General features: G+C 35.9%; 3 protein-coding genes across 6 annotated transcripts; all 3 read right to left on the bottom strand.

The window, feature by feature from the left end:
* Window positions 1-912: 912 nt before the first annotated feature.
* On the bottom strand, window positions 913-9,961 carry LOC103429157 (uncharacterized). Of its 2 annotated transcripts, none has more exons than XM_029107921.2 (9): window positions 9,675-9,961; window positions 8,407-8,705; window positions 8,134-8,211; window positions 6,995-7,477; window positions 6,724-6,873; window positions 4,220-4,291; window positions 3,072-3,119; window positions 2,503-2,954; window positions 913-1,623 (listed from the first exon to the last, which is right to left on the bottom strand). In XM_029107921.2, the coding sequence occupies exons 2-9, from the start codon at window positions 8,696-8,698 to the stop codon at window positions 961-963; spliced, it is 2,238 nt and encodes a 745-aa protein (XP_028963754.1). In that variant the 5' UTR covers window positions 8,699-8,705; window positions 9,675-9,961; the 3' UTR covers window positions 913-960. The 2 variants fall into 2 exon arrangements, with proteins under 2 accessions (XP_028963754.1, XP_028963755.1); XM_029107922.2 differs by having other exon boundaries at window positions 9,667-9,919.
* Window positions 9,962-12,565: 2,604 nt separating this feature from the next.
* LOC103442512 (DEAD-box ATP-dependent RNA helicase 42-like) lies at window positions 12,566-17,604 on the bottom strand. Of its 3 annotated transcripts, none has more exons than XM_029107919.2 (4): window positions 17,487-17,604; window positions 13,472-17,249; window positions 12,940-13,374; window positions 12,566-12,758 (listed from the first exon to the last, which is right to left on the bottom strand). In XM_029107919.2, the coding sequence occupies exon 2, from the start codon at window positions 17,213-17,215 to the stop codon at window positions 13,958-13,960; it is 3,258 nt and encodes a 1,085-aa protein (XP_028963752.1). In that variant the 5' UTR covers window positions 17,216-17,249; window positions 17,487-17,604; the 3' UTR covers window positions 12,566-12,758; window positions 12,940-13,374; window positions 13,472-13,957. The 3 variants fall into 3 exon arrangements, with proteins under 3 accessions (XP_028963752.1, XP_008379535.2, XP_070661005.1); XM_008381313.4 differs by having other exon boundaries at window positions 12,940-12,994; window positions 13,958-17,249; XM_070804904.1 differs by having other exon boundaries at window positions 12,940-17,249.
* Window positions 17,605-21,888: 4,284 nt separating this feature from the next.
* On the bottom strand, window positions 21,889-23,149 carry LOC103442511 (probable carboxylesterase 17). Its single transcript, XM_008381312.4, has one exon. It carries the CDS (start codon window positions 23,133-23,135, stop codon window positions 22,086-22,088), a length of 1,050 nt encoding a protein of 349 aa, XP_008379534.3. The 5' UTR covers window positions 23,136-23,149; the 3' UTR covers window positions 21,889-22,085.
* Between the last annotated feature and the right edge of the window lie 2,042 nt (window positions 23,150-25,191).

Below are 25,191 nucleotides of genomic sequence, written 5' to 3'. Positions count from 1 at the left end.
TGATGTTATTGATGTTCACATATGTTGTATTATTGTCACTCACACGAGTTTCGCAGCTTATTCGGGTTTTGCTTTGCTCGGTGCACCATTCCTACAATGTAGGGTTATTTTGCATAGTAATGGGTAGCAGTTAGAGAAAAGGTTTGCAGGTAGTGTAGCTGTGTGGGCATCGCACTCAAGAGTAGGATTGCCACCCTTTGTACCGTTATTGTCCTACTATCATGTGTCAATTCCGGGAACATCTTGGGATCGAGGTGTTACAGTTGGACTCTTTTACCTTCACATTCTCACATGCCTCCTCACGTGTGGCGAATTTTCAAACCATACACGTGGACAACAAGAATGAGTGATGTGGAACACGTGTGACTATTGAGGTTTACACATGGGTCAACCTAACTTGATATTATGAAGAAGAAAAAATTGAGGTTCTACTATAAAACCAATTGACATCATAGGGAGTAACTCAACTTATTTATAAACTCATGCAAGGACACTCGTCTCATCAATAAGAAATTCATTTTCAACACTTTTTACTTATGTCGTCAACGTCAACATCAAATTATTATTTTTTTATCCTCACCATCATGAAATTTTGATTTTATTGGTTAACAGTGAACGATTGTTTTCTTTATATCACGCGATGGATAACTATGTCCTTCGGTATTTTAATTGTTATAGCTCGGGAGTGCCTTCTATTGCCCTCCCTTTGCATGCATGTATGGCTTTGTTTTGTTAGTCTTTATTTGCTGGGTTATGTTTTTCCCTGCTCAAGATAACGTTGTTGTACCTTTCCCCCTTTTGGGCTTGCTTCAATGAATTCAATTTATCAACAAAAAAAGTAGAGCCTATAGAGAGAGATTGTCTTAGTAACTAACTCAAAATAGAATTCACCAAAAATTGAACACTCAAAAATATAAATTGAAGTTGGAATTTTATTTTAAGATCGAAGAACATACTTTATTAACAACAACAATCGTAATAAAAATCGACAAATAGTATGCACATACTATGGATGCAACATACAAGTTTCTTAAAACATAGCAAATATGCCCGTCCAAAAGTAGAATTGAATAACTCAACAAGCAATGGAAATTGCATCCAGATGAAGGAGGTAACTGGAACACTAGCAAGCAAAATGTTTGGAATAAGAACCGATAATTTCCCGTCAAGCATAATGTAAAGGGCACAAGAAAAGACAATCATCATGTTGGTGATAGATAAGAAGAGGGTGAAAAGGCCTATTATCATTTTTGTGGGCAACGATTTGAGGAAATCATCTTCAGAATAACGTGACGTGAGAATGCCCAAAAACATGATAACCGAAGTTGTTGAAGAAAAGAGTGAGATTGCATCCGAAACTATAAATGCTCTAAATACCTTTTTAGTTATGAATTTAGGAAGACCTGTCTTTTCATCATTTCCACCAGGAACTGTGAATGCTGCAGCAAACATAATAGTGACAATGAGAGCACCTACAACTGTACAAGAAGTTGCTGTTTCCTTCATTGACCTTTCTGCCTCTTTCCCCATTTCTTTGTGATTGTCCGTAAATACTTCTCGTGGTGTCATATTGTCATCGTTTAGATATTCACGATCATTGGGATATGCATGGCTCTCCATCTCCTGCATTTTTTGCGACAAAAGATTTTTACAGAAGTGACTATAAAATCCTTCTCTCTTCATATTGTTTTTTGGAAATCTTATCTCTTCATATCAGTCCTTAAACATTTGGTCTTTGAGACACCACATAATCCAAAATCATTAATTAAGCTACGTAGGATGCTAGTATAGTACATAGTTTCAAAATAATATTTTCCTTTTTAATTCCAATATTTTCTTATTATGCTTGTGCATGTCGACAACTTTTTTATTTTTATTTGGCTTTTTAGTCAAAATGTTCCTTGAGATTTACATAACTCCTCACTTTGATCCCTGAGATTTGAAATCAATATAAGTGGTCCTTGAGATTATCCAACGTCAATCATTTTAGTCTTTGGGTGAAAAATTATGTTAAATAATGATCAAAATGATAAAATTATCCTCAAGTTAATAAACAATGGGCCAAAATGATTTGACAAAAATTGAGGATATTTTTGTCATTTTACTCTTATTTTATGGAGATTTTTCATGGAATGACCAAAATGATTGATTGTGGACAAACTCACAGACTAATTATATTGATTTCAAATCTTTGGAACCAAAGTAAAGAGTTATGCAAATCTCAGTGACTATTTTAGCTAAAAAGTCTTTTTATTTTTTATTTTAAAGGAAGTAAATTCAGCATTCTCTTTTTTTTTTAAATTAAATAAATAAAATAACAAAACAAGGGAGCGGAGTAAGAGAATGAGAGTAAAACTATAGCCACCAAAAATATGTGTACACAACTTATAGACAACATATATATATATATATATATATATATATATATATATATATATATGTGTGTGTGTGTGTGTGTGTGTCATAAATATAAGCATATACATAGATAGATAAAATAGTTACCTTGAACCATCGTAGTTCGTTTTGCATTTGCAAAACTGCACCTCGAATGTGATCAATCTTTGACAATGGAGTAACACTTGCTAGTGTATGTAGCATATTATTGCCATAGGAATCTCTCCTCCCCACTATGTCCCGCATTCGATCAGATCGAACCTGGCCGTATGTATCTTGTCCTTGGAGGAAAAGATCAGCATGGATGACTTGGAAGTGACGACTTTCAGCAGCAATTTGGAACAAGCTCTGACCTTTTTCGTTCTTAATGCTACTTAGAAATGACTCATCAATTTCACTCAAATGAGTAATATACTCCACATGCCCTCGTTCTGCAGCAACGCACAATGCTGCCTTCAAGAGTTCAATTACATGTGTATCTTTTGTGGTATTACACATGAGAGGTAGAAACTGGCTCACTCGCTTATGCATCAATTTGATCTCATATACTCGATTGTTTTCTAGGTTCATTCAAGAAAATATAAAATTACAATCATTTTAAAATAATATTGACTATTAATAAAACAATAAAAATAAATAAAAAATCAATTAACGATATGAATGCGTGGCCTACGTACCCAAAAGTTTTTGGAGAATCCTCCATACTCGGAGTAAACCCATTCGTACTGCATTGCAAGTCCAATTTGATGGCAAAATGTTGGTTATTAGACAATAGCTACACACATATACCTACCAAACACACACACACACACACACACACGCACTATGATTGAAAGAATATATATTACAACAACAAAACAAGGAAAAAGAGGATTGTTCTGTGCTTATTACACACAAGAGTAAGCTAGCCACATCTCTTTTTTATTTCAAAACATTTTATTTATCATAAATGGGTCATTCCTCGTACTATGTTGGTCTTTTTTTTCATACTCGCCTATGTGTATTACTTTGCTTGTTCTCTTTTTTTACAAAAAATGTTCTTTTTATTATTGAAATTTACAAAAATGTTATTCTTATCGTATTTTCATTTCACATTTGTATCATCTTTCCAATAAAAATTAGACTCACTTGTGTTGGTAGATCCTACATCTATTAACTCATTAATTATATCTAGTAACTACAATCTCTACATACATAAAAAAGCAAAGGACTTGGTTGTAAACAAGGGAAGGGAACATAGATATGAACGTATAATTCATATAAAAATGGAACAAAACAATTTGAGTTGTATTGGGATTGGCTTGTGTTCGACTTGTCAAAAAGCAAAGGACTTATGTTTATGATCAGTTCGATAAGAAACAAGTTACACTTGAACATTGGTCCCCACTGGTTTTTTAAAGAAACTACAGGCACGATTGCCCCCCCCCCCCCCGCGGCGGGCGTCTTCTTGGTTTTTTAAAGAAACTACAGGCATGATGACTTTGCCTCCTACTGGTTTCTAAGAAAAACATGTTTGTATGACTATCTTAAAGAAAAACATTTAGAATAGTAAATGGCTCAAAACAACTTGAGCTTGGTATCAAGCTTGAGTTCTTTAAGCTCACTCTAACTCAGCTCGAATCAGAAGAAAGTCAAGCCTGGCTTGAACTATAAAAATAAATAGATGAAGCTTGAGCTGTGTAATATTCCGTTTGGCTCGACTTATTTATAACTCTTAAGTAGGAAATATGGAATGAAGATGTTCAAATATTTTTGTAGTAGCATTCTTGAACAATATACCATGGCATTAACACAAACCAAATTACATTGCAAACATGTAAAATACCTGAGAAAATGAGACTCCCTTTATCACTATGGTCACTTTCATTAATGAGAGGAAGAGGTGTTATCCATATACCTATCAAAATAAGAACACAATCCCAATCATTAGTTCAAAGAAATATTATTCTGAAGCAAGATTTGTATGTTAATTACGTACTTAAGCATTACTTGTGATAAATAATTATGCAACATGAGAATGCTAATTGTTATCGAATCATTGACTCATTTTATACATATGAATGACTCAATAATTTTCAGTTAGATTGATATTTTATAGAGATGTTTAGATAATGACTAAAAACATGAACGATTTTGATTGAAACATTTCTATGATGAAAATCATTATTTACAATTGGGTGAAAAAGGAAGTACACCCCTAAGTGTACATAAGTATTATTCGCAAGAGAATTACCCTTATCTTTATTGTCGAAAAGTAAAGACACAAGTTTCAAATTTCAGTTGGCTCTCTAAAATTTGTACTCAAAAGTCATATTTGATTTTAGGTGTAAACCTAGAGTTAAAATTGGGACTCCTACCTTAAGAAGATGCAAAATTATATTTCTCTAAATTTGATCAAAAAATGTTGGTTATCAGATACAAACATATACCTATAATATATACAAATATGTGTGTGTGTGTGTGTTATATTACAGCAAAACATGGAAAAAGAGGATTGTCGTTGGCTTAAGACACAACAATAACTGACAGCAAGTAAATGATCCAAATGGTTTGGTTTTGGGGATTAAATTTTAGGTATTTTATAGTTATGGGTAATCTTCAGATAAATTGTCCATTTTGGATGATCGATGGGTAATCTTCAGATAAATTGTCCATTTTGGATGATCGGTTATAGTTATTGGGTATCAGCCCCTAACCTGCACTCGAACTCGTCATGTTTTCATTTTTTAATAAAAAATATAAATATTTATTATATGAGCAAACGGGTTATCAATAAGAGGTGAGATATCCACACACCCCATTTTACTTCTCACACACCTTTTTACTTTTTGGCCGTCGGATCGGATGAATTGAAGAAGATCAACGGACAGAAATTATCAAAGGGTGTGTAAGAAGTAAAATGGGGTGTGTGGATAGCACACCCCATCAATAATCATGCATTATATATAAAAAAAAAAAATTTAAAATAATAACTATCAATTGTTACTCAATAGGGAATTCATTATTTGACAGGTTCGATTACCAAGAATCCCCGTTGAAGGAAGTTTATGGTTTCGGGTTCGGTTATAGGGATGGCATATCTGAACTCGATCCACCTTGTTGCCATCCCTAACCTTTATTATAGAGATTGTAGAAATGTTGTATGAAAAATATAATAAGTATAGCATTACTCGTTTTCTTCTTTGTCATACTACTCATTAATTATATTTAGTAAAATAATGCTAGGAAAACTAAATTTCTAAACCAAATACTGTGTCACCAATAAGAAATAAGCATGTTAATAAAAAATTAAGTAATAATTCAATCATCAACATCCACATCATTTGGTTTACAAAATAATGGAATATGGTTGTCAACAACGGAACACAGATATGAATGTATAATTCATATAAACAATGGAACAAAGATGTGAATATATTGCATCAATAGGAATAGGATTGTATATCAGCTCGAAACAACTTCATATTGTATTGGAATTGGCTCATATTCGACTTGTTGAAGCTCGGCCCGTGAAGAAAAACATATTATGTTCATGATCGATTCGAAAAGAAACAAGCCACGCTTGAACATTGGTATGTTCGACTCCCAGTAGCGTGTATTTTTTCACCAAACAACTTGAATTAGGTTCTATTCAGGAAGTTTGTCTAGAATGAACAATCATGTTAGAGATTTTTTATTTTTACTTTGTTAAATGTAGGAGTTAAAGTTATCTCACCACATATTAATGATAGAGGCAATGGCCACAAAGAGTGCATTTGTGGGAGTTCAAACTCCGGTTCCAAATCTTTGTTTGTTTTCCACTAGATTAATCCACTTAGGGTTATCTTGTTTGAGACTTTACTTTTGGGTTTAGGAGAAAGATGAATACAAAATATAAAAAAACAAATTAACAAGAAAGATGATCACAAATCAAAGTTTGAACGAGCAAATGGTGTTCAAGCAAGGGAGCTATAGAAGAAGACCACGACGACGACAGAGAGACCATATTTTCTACGGGAAAGTTGAAGTTATTAATGGATTAATTGAAATCCTACCATTAAAGCATTCGATCAACTATTAATCCTATAATTAAGGGATTATGTGCATTTACATATTTATAATAGTGTATAATCTGTTACATATTTATAACAGTTTGTAATCTCAGGCGTATATATATATTGGTATGAAAATAAAAATATGCTGAGTCACCGGACCAATTTTACAAACGTGGACTATTCCTAATAGTGAATCACAAAATTGAACTTATATCAAGTTTTTTTTTTTATAGAAAAATTGCAGTTACGAAAATATGATGAAAAAATTAAAAGCAATATTGTAATTTGCACTAACCGTAATAGATCATTTTTTCCCATAAATTGAGCCGGCTTCCGCTTAAGAATGCTAAACGGTTACTAGCCAATGTTACTAAGGGAATATCCCCATCGTTGTCTTTAGACACGGCCAATTGTGGGTAATGTTGAATCAACTTCCACGCAATATCTATATAATAAAAGTGTGAAAAAAATAACATTGTAAACATGCAGAAAAAAATAATCACACGGGAAAAGATTGAAATTAATAATTGGACATGTATTGCAAGTATGCAGGGAAAAAATAGTACCAAATCTTTGGTGACGAAAACCGAGAGAAATGAGTTGAGCGCCATCAGTAACTCTTATAGTGTCTTTTGCAGTGAGGGGGTAGAGATAGCGAGCCATTTTTCCCCCTTTTTCCTGCCTCTCAGCCTCGACAAATAGAGGCTCTTTTTTATCATAAGGTAAAATGGTAAGCAACTTGTCATTCTTTGCAACCATGCTTCTGGCTACTTCAACCCTTTCTGGATACTCTCTTATTAATAAATAAAGAGCTGTACGACCAAAAGTGTCTTTTATTTCCAAGTCTTCCTTTTCCATTGACTCCACCAATCCTTCCATTCGGCGCATTCTGCAGTTGCTAAACGGCTGGACTGCCTGGTGAAGGGCTGTACCTTCAAATGAAAATTTTTCCCTTCCCAGTTGGGAATGTTCGCGAAGTAACCAGAACGCCTCAAACCAATCCTTAGACTTGACACATTTGACGAAATTTTCACGGTCATCATCAGGTCCTGCCATGTTTGTCAATTCCTAACTTTCCATACTTGAATGAGAATAATAAAATACAATTTGAAAGCAAATGGGAAATTCTATGACAGATGAATTAAAACAGTATGGATTATTATTAATAAGGAAAACTAATGAAGAGTCTAAAAAAATTTATCTTTTAACGAAAACCATTTTTAAAGGTATAGTGAATAGTATCAATTAAAAATAAAAATATGGTTTTTCGTTAAAAATAAATAGTACCGGGACTGTTTTGTTAAAACTACCTTATTAATAAAGCTGTTAGTAGCAGTCCTGCATTTCTATTCAATGGACAAAAGCAAAATAATTAAAAATATGGGTAGAGAAAAAGGTTATGTGATTATACGAAAGATATTCTACTTTTAATATCACCGAAGTATTTTGTAATAAAATTCTACACCAAGTAATATGTGCTTAATTAAGTTAATGATACTATCGGTGATATTAGTGGTGAACATGTTAGGCTTAAAATTTATAAGGAAAACTAATTAAAATAGCTTGAAAACTTTGAGTTTTAACGATAACGACAAAATAAAGGGTAAAGTGAATAGTACCATGATTAACTTTTTAGTGTAAAAATTTGGTTTTTTTATTAAAATGAATAGTACTGGAAGTTTCGTTAAAGTTCCCAAATTTGTACCTCTAGTGGGCCCTGCTTCCATATCCGACGCTATCCTAGTATCGGTTTGAGGATACGCTTCATCAATTGCCCTCATATCTGAAAATGAAGATCTTGATGTTTAGATCATAGATGCCATTCAATTCCTAATTTTCCTTATCTTATCCCTTCGTATAAATTCCTGTGTAAAAATAATACTGAAGAAATAATGTTCACACGTGAAGGGGCATGTGAGGTTATAAAGGTAAAATAGTCAAACTTCACTACTCCCTAATTAGGTATGGACGCACGTACCTTTTTTAACTGATGATCGATCAGATCCTGGTTTCAATGTTTTAACCAAAGCATCCCATGCGTCTTTGGCCGTGGTTTTGCTCTTTATAATTTTATACATATCATCCCCGCAAGACTTCTGGATTGCATATAAGGCTTTGACATCCTTCTTCCACAAAGCCTCGTCTTTATAGTCATAGGTGCCTTCGACAATGTCCCAAAGATCTTCGGCCAACAAGTAGGTCACAATCCGAGAACTCCAATCGTCATAGTTTTTGCGGTTAAGAAGTGTAGGAACAATAGTGGATGCCATGTTCAATCTGTCCATTTATTCAATGAGATTAATGTCAATAAAGCATATGTGAAAGATAAAAGAAGCAAAGTAATATTTATTCATTTTAAATAAGAAGCTTTGGTCTTTCATCCTTCTTTTACATGCAAGTCTTTCCTCTTTTCAGTTTCCACTGCCCAACCTCTACACCACCGCCAGAATTTTCACAGGCAAAAAGCAGAATGCAAAAATAGGTTCAAGAAGAAAGTGCCCAACATCACCTACTGGTTATGTGATCAAAGTTGTAATGTTGTGGAAGGTTAAAATAGGTAAGAAAACAATAGAAAATTGTAACTGAAACTATTATCTGGCTCATCCCCTCTAAAATGGAAAGTCTGCTTATGTGATCAAAGTTTTAAAAAAATAAAATAAAAATTTAACAAACGATATTATCTACGTTAAGAGAGATAGAGTGGGCTTAACCTCACAAATATTTTGTTCCCTATGCCTATACTAAAAGATCAGCAATTTTATTCAGGAAAGTAATTCCCTTTGAAAAATAAAAATAACAAATACAAACACTCCTAATTTAAGGAAGCCTTTAAGGGAAGGGATCCCCATTTTTCAAAAAAAATGGGGACACTCTCTTGACCATTAGATTTGGCTTTAATGAAATTATGTGGTTGAGATTCTGTGGCCTGTGATTTAATCTTAACCACAGAATTTCATTAAAGCCAGATCTAACAGACAAGAGGGTGTCCCCATTTTTTTTGAAAAATAGAGATCCCTTTCCTTAAAGGGTCTGCCTAATTTAAAGAGAGATACCTAAAACAAACCCTAATTACAACACAATGAAGCACGGAAACATGTATATGCACATCAATAAGATATGATGCCAGACGCCGATTCACAAAAACTCAAATATTCAGGATATGAATACTAAGCTAAGAACAAGAGAAGAAATCATAGTATGTGTGTTTATATTTCGAATTTTTAACTTCCAACTTAACTCGATCACCTTTAGCTGACTTTCAACAAAGGGGAGCAACACGATCCAAGAACGAAAACAAACCAAAGTCCGGATCTTACAAGGAAGAACCTGCAATCCAAAATATCAACGATTTTGAAAATATAAGCCTCCAAAATGATTACAAGATTTGGAAGATGAAAAGAAAACGAAATCAAATAAGAAAATTGGAGAGAAATTTAAAGAAACTTGGAAGAATCTCATTCTAACGTGAGATGAGAAACTTGAACAACCACGAAGACAAGTAAGAATCGCATTTTCACAAAGAAAAGGACCATAGTATAATCCCACCTTTGTTGTTTTTGTTGTTGTTTTGGTTTACTTGTAAGACAAGTAAGACTATCTTTTCTCTTTTTACAAATTTTAGAGAAAATTATATTCCATGTGAAATTGGTGGTAGATGTTATATATGTACAACCTTCTTGGATACGTTGATAGTGGTCCTTTTTTGCTTTCCCCTCATGTATATGGTTTAATTTTCTTCTTCTGAGGAAGACACACTTTCATCAATAGTGCATAATTGATAATCGATGAGAAACTTAAACAACTATGAAGACAAGTAAGAATCTCATTCTCACAAAAGAAAAAAAAAACAAAGTATAATCTCACCTTTAATGTGTTGTCTTTCTTTTTTTTAGTCTACTTGTAAGACAAGTTTTAGATCAATTATATTTCACGTGAAATTGGTGGTAAGTGTTACATATATACAGTCTTCTTGGATACATTTGATAATGGAGCCTTCTTTGCTTTCCCATCATGTATACGGTTTGAACTTTGAATTTCTTCTTTTGAGGAAGACACACTTCCATGCATTAATTGTGCCTGATTGATAACAAATGAGAAACTTTGACAACTAAGAAGACAAGTAAGAATCTCATTCTCACAAAAGAAAAGACCAAGGTATAATCTCACATTTGATGTGTTGTCTTTCTTTTCTTGGTTTACTTGTAAGACAAGTCCTCCTATCTTTTCTCTTTTTACAAATTTCAAAGAAAATTATATTCCACGTGAAGTCGGTAGTACATGTGATATATGTACAACCTTCTTGGATACATTTGATAGGGGAGTTATTTGTTAGTTTCAAGCATGCCACTGTGGGCTCAAACCAACAAAAAAGATTGTATGATGTTATTATTTATTTATTTATTTTTAGCAAACGATATTATCTACACTAAAGGGGAGGAGTAAACCTCACAAGTATGATGTTATTGTTAGATTGTAAACTTGTGCCACGAGTAAGCTGACCTTCTAATCAAGAGACTGTGCCATGGAAAGGTAAAATCTATGCTAGGTTCTTTTTTGTGCCTTGTTAAGCCAAGGACTTCATATTTTCTATGGGTATGTGAAGTGATAAGCACAAACTGATCCACCTTGGTTCAACTTAGTCTTCAATTCTCATATAGATGTAAGAACTAATGTGTGACAAGTTGTATGAAAAGGAAAGACAGAAAGGAAATAAAGTTAATTGGTTACCAAATATTGAACAACAAGGTAATAACTTGAAAGGAAATGTAAAATAAAAGCAATCGACCAACGATTAAACCTATTTGGGCAAATTCCTGCGAGTAACTGAAATGTTTTGAAATGGACACAAAGTTCACACTCGCGCAGGGAGAATTGTAGCATCCAACACCTATTTTCGAGGGGGAAGCGAAAGATGAATTGGGCGCAGTGGGGCTTCATCGTATACTTTACATGGCGGCCGAATATGTAGAGAGTGTCCTGTAAGAGGATTGACTAAAAGGGCTGAACCTCCTAATGATGCTGACTTTTAAAAACCAAGGAAACCGCAAGAAGAACACACTATAAAAATTTCAAAGGCGAATTCATTATCATCACTTCGCTTGCTGAGGACGAGCCAACGCTTATATCATGTTTCAACGTTGGGAAGGTGATTAATCTGAAGCAATCTTTAGAGTGGGTCAGAACCACAACTTGAGGATCTCCATCATTGCTAGTAGCAGCATTTTGTACATGCATGCATGGCAGCAAAAGACCAGCACCTGACTAGGAGAGCTCCACCAGCTGCTTTATGCTCTTGCTGCTGCTGCACTCCCTCATTCTCTTGGTCCTCGGCGCCTCCATAGACCTATTCCAAAACAAAACACAATCAGGAAAAAAAACTAAATTAGATTCGACAAAACGAGAGAGAGAGAGAGAGATCAAATTTGTAAGAATCGATGGGGCAATGTCTAATACTAGGATTAGGAGTTGATACAGTATAACTTTCGTAAACTTTAATCGCTATAGCTACGAACTCATTCGAATGGTTCATGATTTCCAGAAAACTACCAACGTTTGGTTGCTATAGCTAAGAATTTTAGTCTCGGTATTCATGGTTTTCGAAAATGAAAAACCCCGAAACTCGTCAAATTACACTTTCGTTGTGGCTTGTAGATTTTACAATTAGTCACTTGCTTCTCAATTGTTCAAGGATTGTAGAAATATAAAAATGTTAAAAGTTCATTTCTTAATGTGAAAGAGCACATACTTGTTGATTGTAGATTGCATTGAAAAATGGACAAACAAATTGTGTTTTCTTGCTGTTATTGAATTGGCTAGCTGTAGTATAAGAGGGCAAAGAAAGTGAACGTCTGCCGAAAACAGAAGGAAAATTCGTGTTTAAGATGATCATTTTGTATCTTTTGCAGCGAGTAGTGACGATTTTCAGCCTTTAGGGACCAAAATATGCCGCTCAATCAGCAAAAAGGCTTTTAACGACGATAAATTTCGTGGCCAGCCGCTACTAAAGACATCTGTCACAGCGACTAAAAAGTCGCCGCTAAAAGTTTCAAAGGAGATGCCTGCATTGCATCAAACAAGTTTTTTTTCTCTACAGAGTCGGAAATTGGAAATCTCAACCGGTATGAACAAGAACACTGTTTCTTAAAACATTCATATTTATGAATTTTACATTGAACTTTTCACTTTTGAGTAGTTTTCGGGTTTCTGCAAAAAATTGTGAAGATATCTTACATGCCAAAAATAGTATAAAAGAACACTCCTCAGAATGCCGGTAAACAGATTGCTGCCATGGAAATTCAAGTTTCAGTCCAGTGATATCTTCTGCGGCCACTGCATCGAAAACATTGATGTATGAGAACTCCATGAAAGTAAGAATCAAAATTATAATAAGAGAATCCAATACAATATATATTTGACCTTTCCTTTCCAATTATATTATAATTTTTACTCTCGATTGTTTTTTTCTTGTAACAATCTAATGATAGCATACTTAACGAGGGGGTTTTCTGACCTTTGGCATGACATTTCCACTGGCTTATGATCCATTGGTACTTTGGTAGTTCAAGCTGAAAAGAACAAAAAGGACATCAGTATATCATCAATGTGTTGGTCAACTACCGTGCTCCTTATAAGATCACCTCCACAAGAAAGACGACAAATTAAACCTGCTAATGAAAATCAAGAGAACGTAAACACAAACCAAAATTGAAAATCTTTACTAGAAAGCAAAGGCATAGCCTGCGATTTGAAATTCAGATCATAAAAGGCATTTGCAACAAATAAAACGACCATAACAATCAAAAAGTGCAGTCCAAAAGTGGCAAAACTACAGCAAAGTGCACAGGTTTAGTTATCTCTGAAAGAACTCAGTAACCAGTTATAGCACCGCAAAAGCAAATCCATTTTATAGGGCAGCTGATCGGCTCCAGCAACTCCCAAACAAAACCTGGATAAGCACCAAGGAAAGAACCCAAATGAATGAATTCACAGTTCCCACAACTCATGGAACATATAAAAACAACATCGACTTCTAAAGCACATACATCCCTTCAAACTGAAGAATCGCACCACGTTCGCATCTTTTGGACAGCTTCATAAGGGCAGAGACAATATTGAACATGCGAGCATAAGCACATAATGTCCCTCGCACCAGGGGAAATGACAAACAAAAGAAAAGAAAAAAGATCAAAAGCGGGACTGAAAATTGTGCAAAGCAAGACAACAAATCATAACTATGTACACAGTAAAATCCAACATGTATCAGACTATTCCAAGTAAAAATAAAACGACTTCTAAATAACAATCGTTAACCGTAATTAGATTACTGAGATTTCATTTAGAGATTAACAGGGCAGGTTCTCATACAAGTTGGATATGAAAGATTAGCAGGATAGATAGGACATTTGGAAATTTCAATATAGAAACTCATTAGGTGATTGCAAAACAATAAACAAAGAACTGAGAGTCAGGTTGAGTTCAGCATAAGCAGATAAAATTATGCATAAAGTAAGTTGGAATCAAGTTCTCACTTATATAACTTGATATCTGCGTTGCTGAGCGCCGCTGGGAAGTGATAATGACTGATTCATGATTTCTTCCAACTTGCGTTTTAGTTCTGATTTACCTCTCTTGACAGATTGTTCAGTAGGACCCTCAATAAACAGGTAAAGCTTGCGATCTCCTGGCCCTGGAACCTTGCCTGGTGGGAAATATTGACCCCTAATAGTAATGGCAGCTCCAGTCAACTCTGATATAGGGCCCAAAGTTTCCTTGTGGGTAACCTTCCATCGAGCATTCTGGGGAATATCATTTATTTCCAACTCTGCTTCATAGTGCTCAGGCATTGCATCAGCTTGAATCTTTGCTAGGTTATGCTGCAAATTCATGGCAGCTGCAATTGCTGCTGCTCGAGCTGCCCCTTCATGTCCAACAAGATTCAGACCCATCCCAGGCAAAACGGCTGCTGTTCCCGGCAACGTTGCACCACCAAGGACACTGGGAAGAGAAACAGGTAATCCACCATTAGGAAGCAGTTGAGCAGTAGAGACAGGGGTCTGAACTGAAGCCGTACCACCAATAGAGGCAGCAGCAATAGCTGATATTTGAGCAAGGGCAGCCTGCTGTGAAATGTCACCCCCAGCCTTTCTGACACCATCATCTTCATCTTCTGAATCTGACTTGTCATCTTCAAAACCATATTCTTTGGCCTGTGCTTTCTTTGCTGCTTTCCTTGCTTCATCTTCCTCTTCATTAAATTTATAACCACTGCCCCCGTAACCAGTCCCGTGGGCCTGCTCAAGTCCCTGCTTTATTTTTGCCATGAAACCATCAGCAAGAGATTTAAGGTCATCTGGAACAGCTTGCTCAGAGAGTTCCAATGCTTTGACAAGATCTGGGGCATACTTAGCATCTTCCTCAGAGATGAACGTTATAGCACAACCTTTCTTGCCAGCTCGGCCTGTACGACCAACACGGTGAACATAGTCCTCGTAGTGATCTGGAGTATCAAAGTTGATCACCAGCTCAACCCCTTTGACATCTAACCCTCTAGAAGCAAGACTAGTTGCAATCAACAAATTACACACATCGCTCTTAAAATCAGATATGGTGGATTCACGATCTGTTTGATCTTTGTTCCCATGAAGCGAGAGACAAGGATATCCATGCCTAAGCAGATCCCTAAGCACAGTGTCACACGTTGCATGTGCTTTGGCAAACACCAGAATTTTTCCTCTCTCGTACCATTCCCCAAGTATCTCTAATAATCTAACAAACCTTTCATTTTCGGACCTCACTTCAACAAATTGTGTAATGTCCTTGTTTACAACACTCTTACCACCAACCTGTATATGCACAGGTTTGTTTAAGACTTTACGTGCTAAGACTTCAACCTGGTGAGGGAACGTGGCAGAAAACAATAGAGTCTGATGATCTGGCCGAATATTCTGAACAATTCGATTGATTTGAGGTTCAAAACCCAAGTCAAACATTCGATCAGCTTCATCCACAACCAAGTAAGTTACTCTCTGCAGATTTGTTATCCTCCCTCCATTTGTACAAAGTATGTCAATCATCCTACCGGGGGTACAGACGACAATTGCAGCACCCCGCTTCAACTCCCCAATCTGTTGGGCAATACCAGAACCTCCATATACAGGCACACACCTGAGACCCAGTGTCTTGGCAAACTTGTTTATAACACTGTGAATCTGCTGAACAAGCTCCCTCGTTGGTGCCATTATAAGGCCAATAGGCCCATCTCCAGCTACCACAGGTGGCTGGTCCTTGATATGCCTCAGCATTGGCAGCACATATGCAAGGGTTTTGCCTGAGCCAGTTTTTGCAATGCCAATGCAGTCTCGTCCACTCATAATTATAGGCACTGCCTGAGCCTGAATTGGCATTGGCTTTTCATAGTCAAGCTTCTTTATCATTTCCAAGATTTTGTTTGTAAGTCCAGTTTGGTGCCAGGTCTTAATGGGCTTTGGGACATCCTTACCATGTATCTTCAATTCCAATTGTTTTCGGTATGCACCCACATCTTCTGGGGTCATTTTTGAGACCTCCTTCACCTCAATGTAGAAATTTTTCCTGAATGGTTCATAATCTATCTTTGAGTGATCCACTAGAGAAAGTTTATCGACTTTTGTCTTTGTCACCCTTTTTGTGAACTCATCATCGTCTTCGTCTTCTAAGGGATCATCATCATTCTCAATGTCCCCATAATCTGAATCAGAATACTCCCCAGGAATTATTCTGCCCAAAGAATTGTTTGAACCTTTTTCACCAGCAACTACTGGTTGTTCTGCAGCATTGGCCAGCTTCTCAACTTCAGGCAGCACCGTAGAATTCATAAAAGCATCTAATGGATCAATTTCATCATCCTGCAAAGCAGGTGCAGCTGTTTGATTCTCAGAATCAACCTCCATGACGGCTCCATCCTCTTTATCAGTGAGATAGGCTTCTCCGTCAAGGTCCATACCTGTCTCTTCTTCATCGTCAGATTCTCCCTCAAGTGTCCAGGTCTTTTTAGACTTGTGTTCATCAACATCCCCTTCCACATGCTTCTCTCCCTCAGCTTGTTTCTCCTTTCTTCTTAACTCCTGCCACTCCTGAACTCTCCTCCTCCGCTTTTCCATTTCCTCATCTAATTTCCTCTGCTCATCCTCTAAATCCTCCTCCACCACCTCAGAGATCGGATTCGTCCCTTTCCTAACTGAATCATCTTCATCACTCTTCTTTACCGGGCTCTCAACTCGACCATCCCTATGTCTATCTGACCTGCTGTTACTCCTTTCCCTCACTCTCTCCGCATTCTCCTTGTCATCTTTCCTACGCCGCTTCCTATCACTCTCCCTAACATCCTCCTCCTCCTCTTCATCTACATCATCACTCCGCACCCTTCTCTTTCGATCTCTGTCCCTTTCCTTCTCTCTAACCCTCTCTCTTTTCCCCCTCTCTTTGTCTTTCTCCCTCCCCATCTCTTTATCTCTAGCCCTCCTATGACTACCGCTCTCCCTATCTCCTCGATGCCGCTTCTCTACCTCATACCTCTCGTCCTCAGAATCACAAAACTTGTCTCTCGTGGAACGACTAGAATCACAATCTCTCTCATCTCTATCTAACTTGTCTCTCGCGGAACGACTAGAATCACCATCTCTCTTAAAATCTCTATCTTTTCCCCGATGTCTCCTCTCTCCATTCTCCTCCTTTTCGCCATCTCGATGACCGCTAATCCTTTTCGATTCTCGCTCCTTCCTAGGTTTATGTTTGACCCCCTCTACCATTGCTTCCAGTTCCTTGTATAACAACAACACTTTTCTGCAATTGAGTCAACAAAACCCACCAAAAATAACTCAATTTTCCGACTTCGTACAATTCAGACGAACATAATCGACAGGAAACCAATTCAGACCGGGAAACCAATTCAGATCGGGATCCAATTCAAACAAGGAAGACACTAAAAGCAGACCCTAAATGCAAACCGAAATCGAGAAAATAGATTCGTATAATATTTTTCAAAATTTAAGAAAACTCGATGCAGAAAGGATCGATTACCTGGTTGATACAGAAAAGCTCGCCAAAGGGGGAAAACGCAGAGTTAGGGCAGATTGATTTCTTTGCCTCCAATCAATCGAATTTGATCAAGACTGGGCTATATGGTCGGTCGGTCGGTCGGTTATTTTGTTGGGTTTCTTAATTGGGCCGGTTTTGGATTAAAACATATTAATGGACTCGCCGTCCTATTTCCTCAAAGTTCCTCTTTTTTTAGTTTTATTTTTATCAACTCTTATGAGCCTCGTTTTCAATTCTCAGTTTTTTGTTTAACTTTTTTAAAAAACTGAAAATGGATAATTTGTTTGGTAATTACTTTTAGTTTTTAAATTAAAAAATAAATAAAAACTGAAAAACTACTTTCTTAAGTTTTCAAAATTTAGCATTAAGTTTTCACTTTTTGGTTTTCAGTTTTCATGTTAGTAGTTACCAAACAAAATTTCAATTTTTAGTTTTTAAAAAACTAAAATTGAAAACGAAATGGTTACCAAATTACTCATTAGTTTCCTATGTAAAGTTGGTTTTTTTACCATCGTAGAAAGGAGAATTTGAACTTGGACTTCCTTTTTTTGTACAATGATTCTACATTTAAAGGGATCGGGTTAGGCCACACAATGAGTAATCAACCACTTATTAGGCATCGAACTCAACACAAATATAGTACGTCCTCGCTATTCATGTGAGCTGAATTTTGAGACCTCTCACTTATAAATGAACATGAATATCAATATACCGTATTACTAGTTAATAAGCAAACTTCTTTTAACATTAGGAATGCAGATCAATAAATTAAAAAAAAAAAAAGTTTTATATGGTAAATTAAAGAAGACATATCACAAATGTAGGAAAACAGTTTATTTGAATAAATTATTGCACTTTAATCAGATGATAAGCGAAAAACTAGTTTTTTGTGTTCCTTGCGGAAAATTTTTCCTTCTTGCAATCTATTAAATGCTACAAGAATTTGATCGATCGGATTAGTTTGGAGTTTGCTTTTATTATCTAGACTATCCAATGCTTGTAGCATTTAACATTTAACGTTGTATAGCACCAAACGATGCTTGATAAACTGTTATGAAACATTAGATTCTAAAACTCCAGAATATAGAAGGAAAGACCAATGTTTATCATAATTAAACAAAGATGGATAATATACTTAGCTTGTACAAGAAAATTGAAGGGCTGGCTTGCTCGTTGTGAAAGAAATGAAGTTTTTCCCCTACTTTTTATGCGCGAAGTGTGAGATCTGACAATGTATTTTGTTTTATAATGTAATGTTCTTATCTATCTTCTAAACTTTTTTAATTTAAAGAGAAGTAGATTCCAATAGGATGCAAAGAGCGGCGCATTGACCAGGCTAACTGGTCTAATTCAAGTCTTCCTCAAATTAATAATTAATACCAAACAGTGAAAAGATAATGAAATTGGAGTAAATTGTAGCAATGATCTCTTAACTTTAATCAAATTAGAGCAATGGTCCATCAACTTATCAAAATGTGTAGCTATAGTCATTTTCATCAATTTCGTTAAAATTTTATCAAAATAAGTTATGTTGGAATAACCATTTATATAATTAGGGTCCCTTAACTTATCAAAGTGTGCAATAATGGTCATTTTCGTCAATTACGTAAAAAAAATTGTCAAAACGAGTTATATTGGAAGGACCATTGCTACAATTGAGTTAAAGTTAAGAGACCATTTCTCCAATTGAATTAAAGTTAAGAGACCAATGGAAATGAATTTTTAGTTGAGGGACCATTACTCCAATTGAGTTAAAGTTAAGGGATCATAGATACAATTTACTCTTGAAATTGCAGTCAACAAAGAGATATAGAGAGAGTACATGTTTGCCAATTGAAAATTGAAAAAATTTGCATCTGAGATTTCACAATGCTCTTGCAAAGTAAAAAGAATTACAAGAAATAGTAGTTGTATAAACTAATTCAATGAATTGAAGAGTTTAACACTGGCAAGGTGTAAATACTATTACTGCATGCACTGAAACAAAAAGAACAAAAATTAATTATCAAGCAAACCGTTCAACTTCACCATCTCGGGTTTGTTTTTAGTTCGGACTGCTAGGTTGTGGTGCTTTTTATTTATTAGATTGACGATAGAAAATAGTATTTTTTTAATTCAATCGTGATCGTTCATTTCTTATACTACTCAGTAGTCTGAATTATTAAAGAAATATTGTATCATGTCATCTCTAATTATTATAAACTTGGACTGAACCATCTCAAATTTCCGACAATCTTAGGTGACTTTGAAGCATCATGAATTTCAATTTATCTTCCAAATTTCCAACCATCTAATAAGTAGAAGACGCGGCTTGGGTACTGTATCCAAAAAGATGGGAAAGGTCAAACATGTTTTCAATTCCTTCTAACTCTACGAAACGAATGCTATCGCTCCCAACCCTCTCACTGGAAATGACAAGGAACAACCTCGGCTTGTTACAAACAATATTTGGTTTCCAAAACTCTGTACCACGAGAAAGTTGCCGCCATTCTCCGACTCAATCTTGTAAATTAAAAAATCACAAGTTCAAACACATATTGTACACGAATGGATCCTTCATATGATGGATCAACTAGACTTCATTGTGGGTTGTTGATTCTATCAAATATGACTTATCCTCGAACTCGAACAAGGGACTACGACGTGAACGAAATTCATAGTATGATGACCGGTAGTCCCGTGGTTCTTCTTTGTTATAAATCCACTTCAATCCAACTTATCGTCATCATCTCCGAAGTGTGATGTGCGAGTTATAACGCGTCCAATCTTAATCTCATCATTTTTAGGCGTATAGAATGCCACAAGACGAAAAGAATAGGGTGAAGGAGATTCCTTTTTACAATCCAACATCTGATAGATTCTCCAACTTTTTTTCTCCTGGCCTGCACAAACCAATCTCCATAGAAGAAAAAATTGCTGCTACTGTACATTCTGAGATATTTGAACTGGATAAGACAATTTCACGAAGAAAGCAGTTGCCTTTTGGATAAGAATCAATACGATACTTGTGGCTTTTGGATAAGAATCAAACGATACATTTCGACCTTCCCGGTCTTTGAAAAGGTTGTGGAAAGATGAAATTTCTCTCAAGGAAGGAAGTTTGTGTTTGGCTCTTGAAATAGGGTTTAGTACGTAGAAATACTTCATAGTTATTTTCCTCGGCCATAATCAACCAACCTTTAGAGGAACCAAGAAACCGCCCTTCATTTCGCTTATGCAACCCTAACTTGATAACTTTATGCTCAAATGGGATGGAGAACTCTTAAGTATTCGGGACTTCGTTGATTGAGTACTAACCAGGGCAATTCGGAGCACTATGGATGTCTCTTCGCATAGCAATCGAACTCCAATACTTTCAGATGATGCTTAAGCGAATCCGATCACGCAAGTTGAGGCGCTGTACGATATTCTCCATGATATCCAAAGGTGTTGTCTGCCAACGCCTGTAATTTGGTTGATGTCCTTATCCGCAAACCCATCTGCAACTAGCCATAGCCATGCTAATCAATCTCCCCAGTCCAAAAACAACAAAAACAATTCCATAAATCAAAATTTCAAACAACAGAATACGGATAATAAAAGCACGAATTACCTTCAACCTCGTCGCCATTCTTGGGGGGTCCCAGCCATCACCTTCCTTGACGAGCTTCTTCTCCTTCTTCAACCTATGGCTATCACTCTCCCTGTCTCCTCGATGACGCTTCTCTGCATCGTACCTTTCGTCCTTAGAATAATCACAAATCCAATAGGATTCTCAACCTTCCTAGGTTTATGTTTGGCCCCCTTTACCATTGCAGTTCCTCTTACTATAACCTATAATCCTCTGCAATTTACGAAACACACAACAAATCACTCCTTTTTCTGACTTAAATACAACTCGGACCAACTCAAAAACAAAAGGAGACAATTCAGACAAGGAAACACTAAAAACACAAAACCCTAAACCCCAGTTGAATCAGATGTAAAACGACTTCGAATATTATTTTCTAAATTTAGATCTTATTCCATTCGTAGAGATTGATTACCTGATATATTGATACTGAAAAGATGATGCAGGGGGAACACAGAGATTTAGGGCACACATTGATTACTTTTGTCTCCAAATAATTGAATTTTATGGTCGGTTATTTTGTTGGGTTTAATAATTTGGGCCTATTTTGGATTAAACAATATTTTAGGGACCGTTAATAAATTTGCAAATAATACATGTGTGATCCGCCAAAACCCATCATTAACAAAACCATTGGATCCACCAAAACATTTTGGCACTATACCTTTCCACTAATTACTTTTAGTCTCACTTTTGTTTAAGAAATAACAATTTAATGGATATATATGACATAAATATTATTTTCTTGCATCCGAAGTCAAGAGTATGTAATATAAAAGTAAAAGAGTCAAAAGACCAATGTTTATTATAATTAAGCATATATAGAAGATAATACATATGTTTTGTATATGAGAAGAAAATTATATAATACATTAATTAACAAGCTTCAATGATAAGTTACTTTCAGCATAATATACAAATAATACCCTAATAAAATATCGAACTAGAAAAAGAAATCCATGAAATAGCTATTATTGCTTGATCATGAAGGCCTTGATGCGAGATATCAATTCTTGTGTCCGTGAATAAGATAGCTGAGAGTTATGCAGAACTTGGAATGCATGTCCAACTCCTTTGTACAGTACAGTTTCCACCCTCGTCCCAATGCTACTCAATGCGTTGCACAACTCAAAATTCCCATCCTTCAATATATCCAATTCTGATACGCATACCATCATGCTCGGGAGCCTTAAATCGCGTAATTTGGCCACACCGGCGTTCACTAGAGGGTTGCACCACGGATGATCTCTGCTGGCCCCTAACGGAAGAGACAGCCGCCAATATGTGTCTGAACTTGACAGACTTAGGGCGGAGTATGGTGGCTGAGTTGCACATTTTTCGGACCAAGTTCGAGCCTCTCCTCCAAAAAAGGGTTGGATCAAGACGGTGCCTTTGAGACTTAATGGCCTTAAAATGGAGGGGTCACGTGAACCTACCTGTGTGGTGACATTGTAGGCTATGTTAGCCCCTGCACTGTCACCGCCTATGAACAAGCTGGACAAGTTGCACTTACTTAACCACCATTTTTGCTCACTAGACTCACTCAGAGCTTTTTGTTTTACCCACATAAGGGTTTTGAATCCGTCATCATAAGCAGCAGGGAGACGGCTTTCAGGGGCTAAACGGTAATTCACAGAGATGATGACACAACTTGCTTGTGAAGCAAGTTTGGCCAGGAACTCATGGTAACAGCTCCAAGCAGCAGATCCAACACAGAATCCACCGCCGTGGAAGTAGACAATCACGGGGAGGTTTCCCGGGTGGCTTGGAACATAAATGCGTGCCCATAAGTTGGTAAATTTGTCAATAACAATATCTTTGGCCTCGACACCAGGTGGTAGAGCTAGAGTGCTGGGGACACTTGGGATCATCAGAGGCCTTTCGACGTATCCGTCTTTGTGAACTCGGATGAGGCCTTCGATTTCTTCAAGTATAACTCCATGTTGGTTAGGGTTTTTAGTTGCTTGGAGGTTAAGCCTTGGATCAAGAGATATGGCTGCCATATTTCTTCTAAATTTCATACGATGTTTGTGGATCAAGGGATGTGAATGTGGTTTACTTCGGCACGTACAAGGTCCTTATATAGAAAATGAGAAAGCATTGTTCATGTGAAAGAATTAAAGTTTCCCTTCTTTTTATTAGAAAAGTGGGATTTGAACTCAGCATATGCTAGCTGTCATGCAGATTATTCTTATCCAATCTGAGCTAGAATTAGTCAGCTCTCAAAATTAAAAATTTGTTATTCTGTTTGATTTACATATAGGGAGATTTAAAGTTGTTTGTAGGGACGAACATACTATCGTGATCAACTTGTCCAACTCACATTGACGATTGAAGTGAAAGATAGAGACTGAAGTCAACGAATGAAACTTCTCACCAAGGTAACTGTGGAGCCAAAAATAATCACAAAGCGACACGTGGATTTTTTGGTGAAGATGATAAATTTACCCTCGAGGTACCGGGTCTCCTACACGCGAGTAGTGGAAAATCATCTATCAACCAAATCAGGAGTACCCAAAATAGGTAACAAGTTCAAATATGTCTCATCCATCCTCATTCCATAACCTCCAAAAACCTCCCAAAACATTTCTTTTATTATGATAATTAGCCAATTAATATATTTATACCTAATTAATATATTAATCGCTAATTGAATCACCAAATAACACTTCATTCCCTATATATATGACCCTATTTCTTCTAAAAAGCTAGGTTGATACTCTTGCAAAACTCCCAAAAATCCTCTAAACACTTTTTCTCTCTAAATTCTAACTTTGGCATAAGAGGTTCTTCAGCCAAAGCTCCCCAATTCATCATGAGCGCGTGAGGTTCTTGGCCTTGACCAAAGGTGTTGATTGTTTTGTAGGTGCAATTTTGTCCAAGAAGAAGAAGGCGGAAATTTGCATCCACAGTAACGATATTTTAAGACAACGAGAGATTGCCTTCTACTTTATGCTCTCCAATTATTCTGTTAGCATTTTCTTTTTTGTTGATTTTATTAAAGCGTTAAGTTATCATCACTTCCCTCACCACGTTTTCTTTTTCATGGAACATTATCTAAAAACTGAAATAAAAGATCAACTAATAATCAGGCATGTTGATACCTGAAAGTGGTTTTCAAGAGTGGGATGACAAGTGACGATTGAGTCGGACAATTCATCTAAATATGAATTTTTTTAGTGTACCCGAAACACAAAACATGCATTAGAACTCTTGAAAAAAGGATTAAAACACGCACTAAAACTAACCCTTTTTCTGGAAATCTCTGGTTGTTTGGTAATGGAAAGTTGCCTTGCTTCATTTTTTTTTTTTTTGGAAGTTTAACAAAAAGATTTCGGTACTATTCACTTTAACGAAAAAATATATTTTTATACTAAAAAATCAATCATGATACTATTTACTTTACCTTTTATTTTATCATTATTGTTAAAACTCAAAGTTTTCAACATTTTTCATTAGTTTTTCTTTTTTTTTTCTTCTAAATATGAATATTCTTAAAATTCAACCCACATGCAAATGGCCAGTCAATTTTATTCTTCAAATATCTTATCATCTTCTCATCACTTGCTTTCTGACTCTTTAGTCTTTATGCTCAACTTATATTCCCTCATCTTTTTATTAACTTGAAACCTCTACTGGAGTTTAACGGAAAAATAATTCCAAATTTATTGAGTAATTATTGGAACTGAGTTATCTGTATCTTCATGCAATGCAATTAATCATCACATTTTTCTTAATTTCAATTTTGAATTTCTTCCATAAATCTTTCAGTTTATGGTATTTGGAAATCGAACTTTGGTTGACTATTTGTAGTTTTTGCAGCTACAACACGTACGTATATTTGTATCTTTTCTGTTCAAGTTGTCCCAAAAAAGGAAAAAAGAAAAGGACCAAAGATAACACGTAAGTGGAAAAGAATCAACACCATGTGGAAGGAACTTCTTGAAATTAGATTTTGTTCTTTATATATTTCGTATCGTACTTGCCTCAGCTGGAATATTTGCCGTCCGTCCATATTTTTGCATGCGTGTCTCCACAGTACTATTAGACTTTTATATAAAGCTCGTGCATGGTGAT

This window comes from Malus domestica, chromosome 09 (assembly GCF_042453785.1).
Source record: "Malus domestica chromosome 09, GDT2T_hap1".
NCBI classification, from domain to species: Eukaryota; Viridiplantae; Streptophyta; class Magnoliopsida; order Rosales; family Rosaceae; genus Malus; species Malus domestica.
This window is presented reverse-complemented; position numbering and strand designations above follow the sequence as displayed.

Excerpts from the sequence above, each read along its gene's own strand:
- LOC103429157 (XM_029107921.2), bottom strand. The coding sequence starts at position 8,698 with ATGGCATCCACTATTGTTCCTACACTTCTTAACCGCAAAAACTATGAC. Across the intron at positions 8,212-8,406 it reads TCGATCATCAGTTAAAAAAG|ATATGAGGGCAATTGATGAA; the intron begins GTACGTGCGTCC and ends CTTCATTTTCAG. Across the intron at positions 2,955-3,071 it reads GATTCTCCAAAAACTTTTGG|AAAACAATCGAGTATATGAG; the intron begins GTACGTAGGCCA and ends GAATGAACCTAG.
- LOC103442512 (XM_070804904.1), bottom strand. The coding sequence starts at position 17,215 with ATGGTAGAGGGGGTCAAACATAAACCTAGGAAGGAGCGAGAATCGAAA.
- LOC103442511 (XM_008381312.4), bottom strand. The coding sequence starts at position 23,135 with ATGAAATTTAGAAGAAATATGGCAGCCATATCTCTTGATCCAAGGCTT.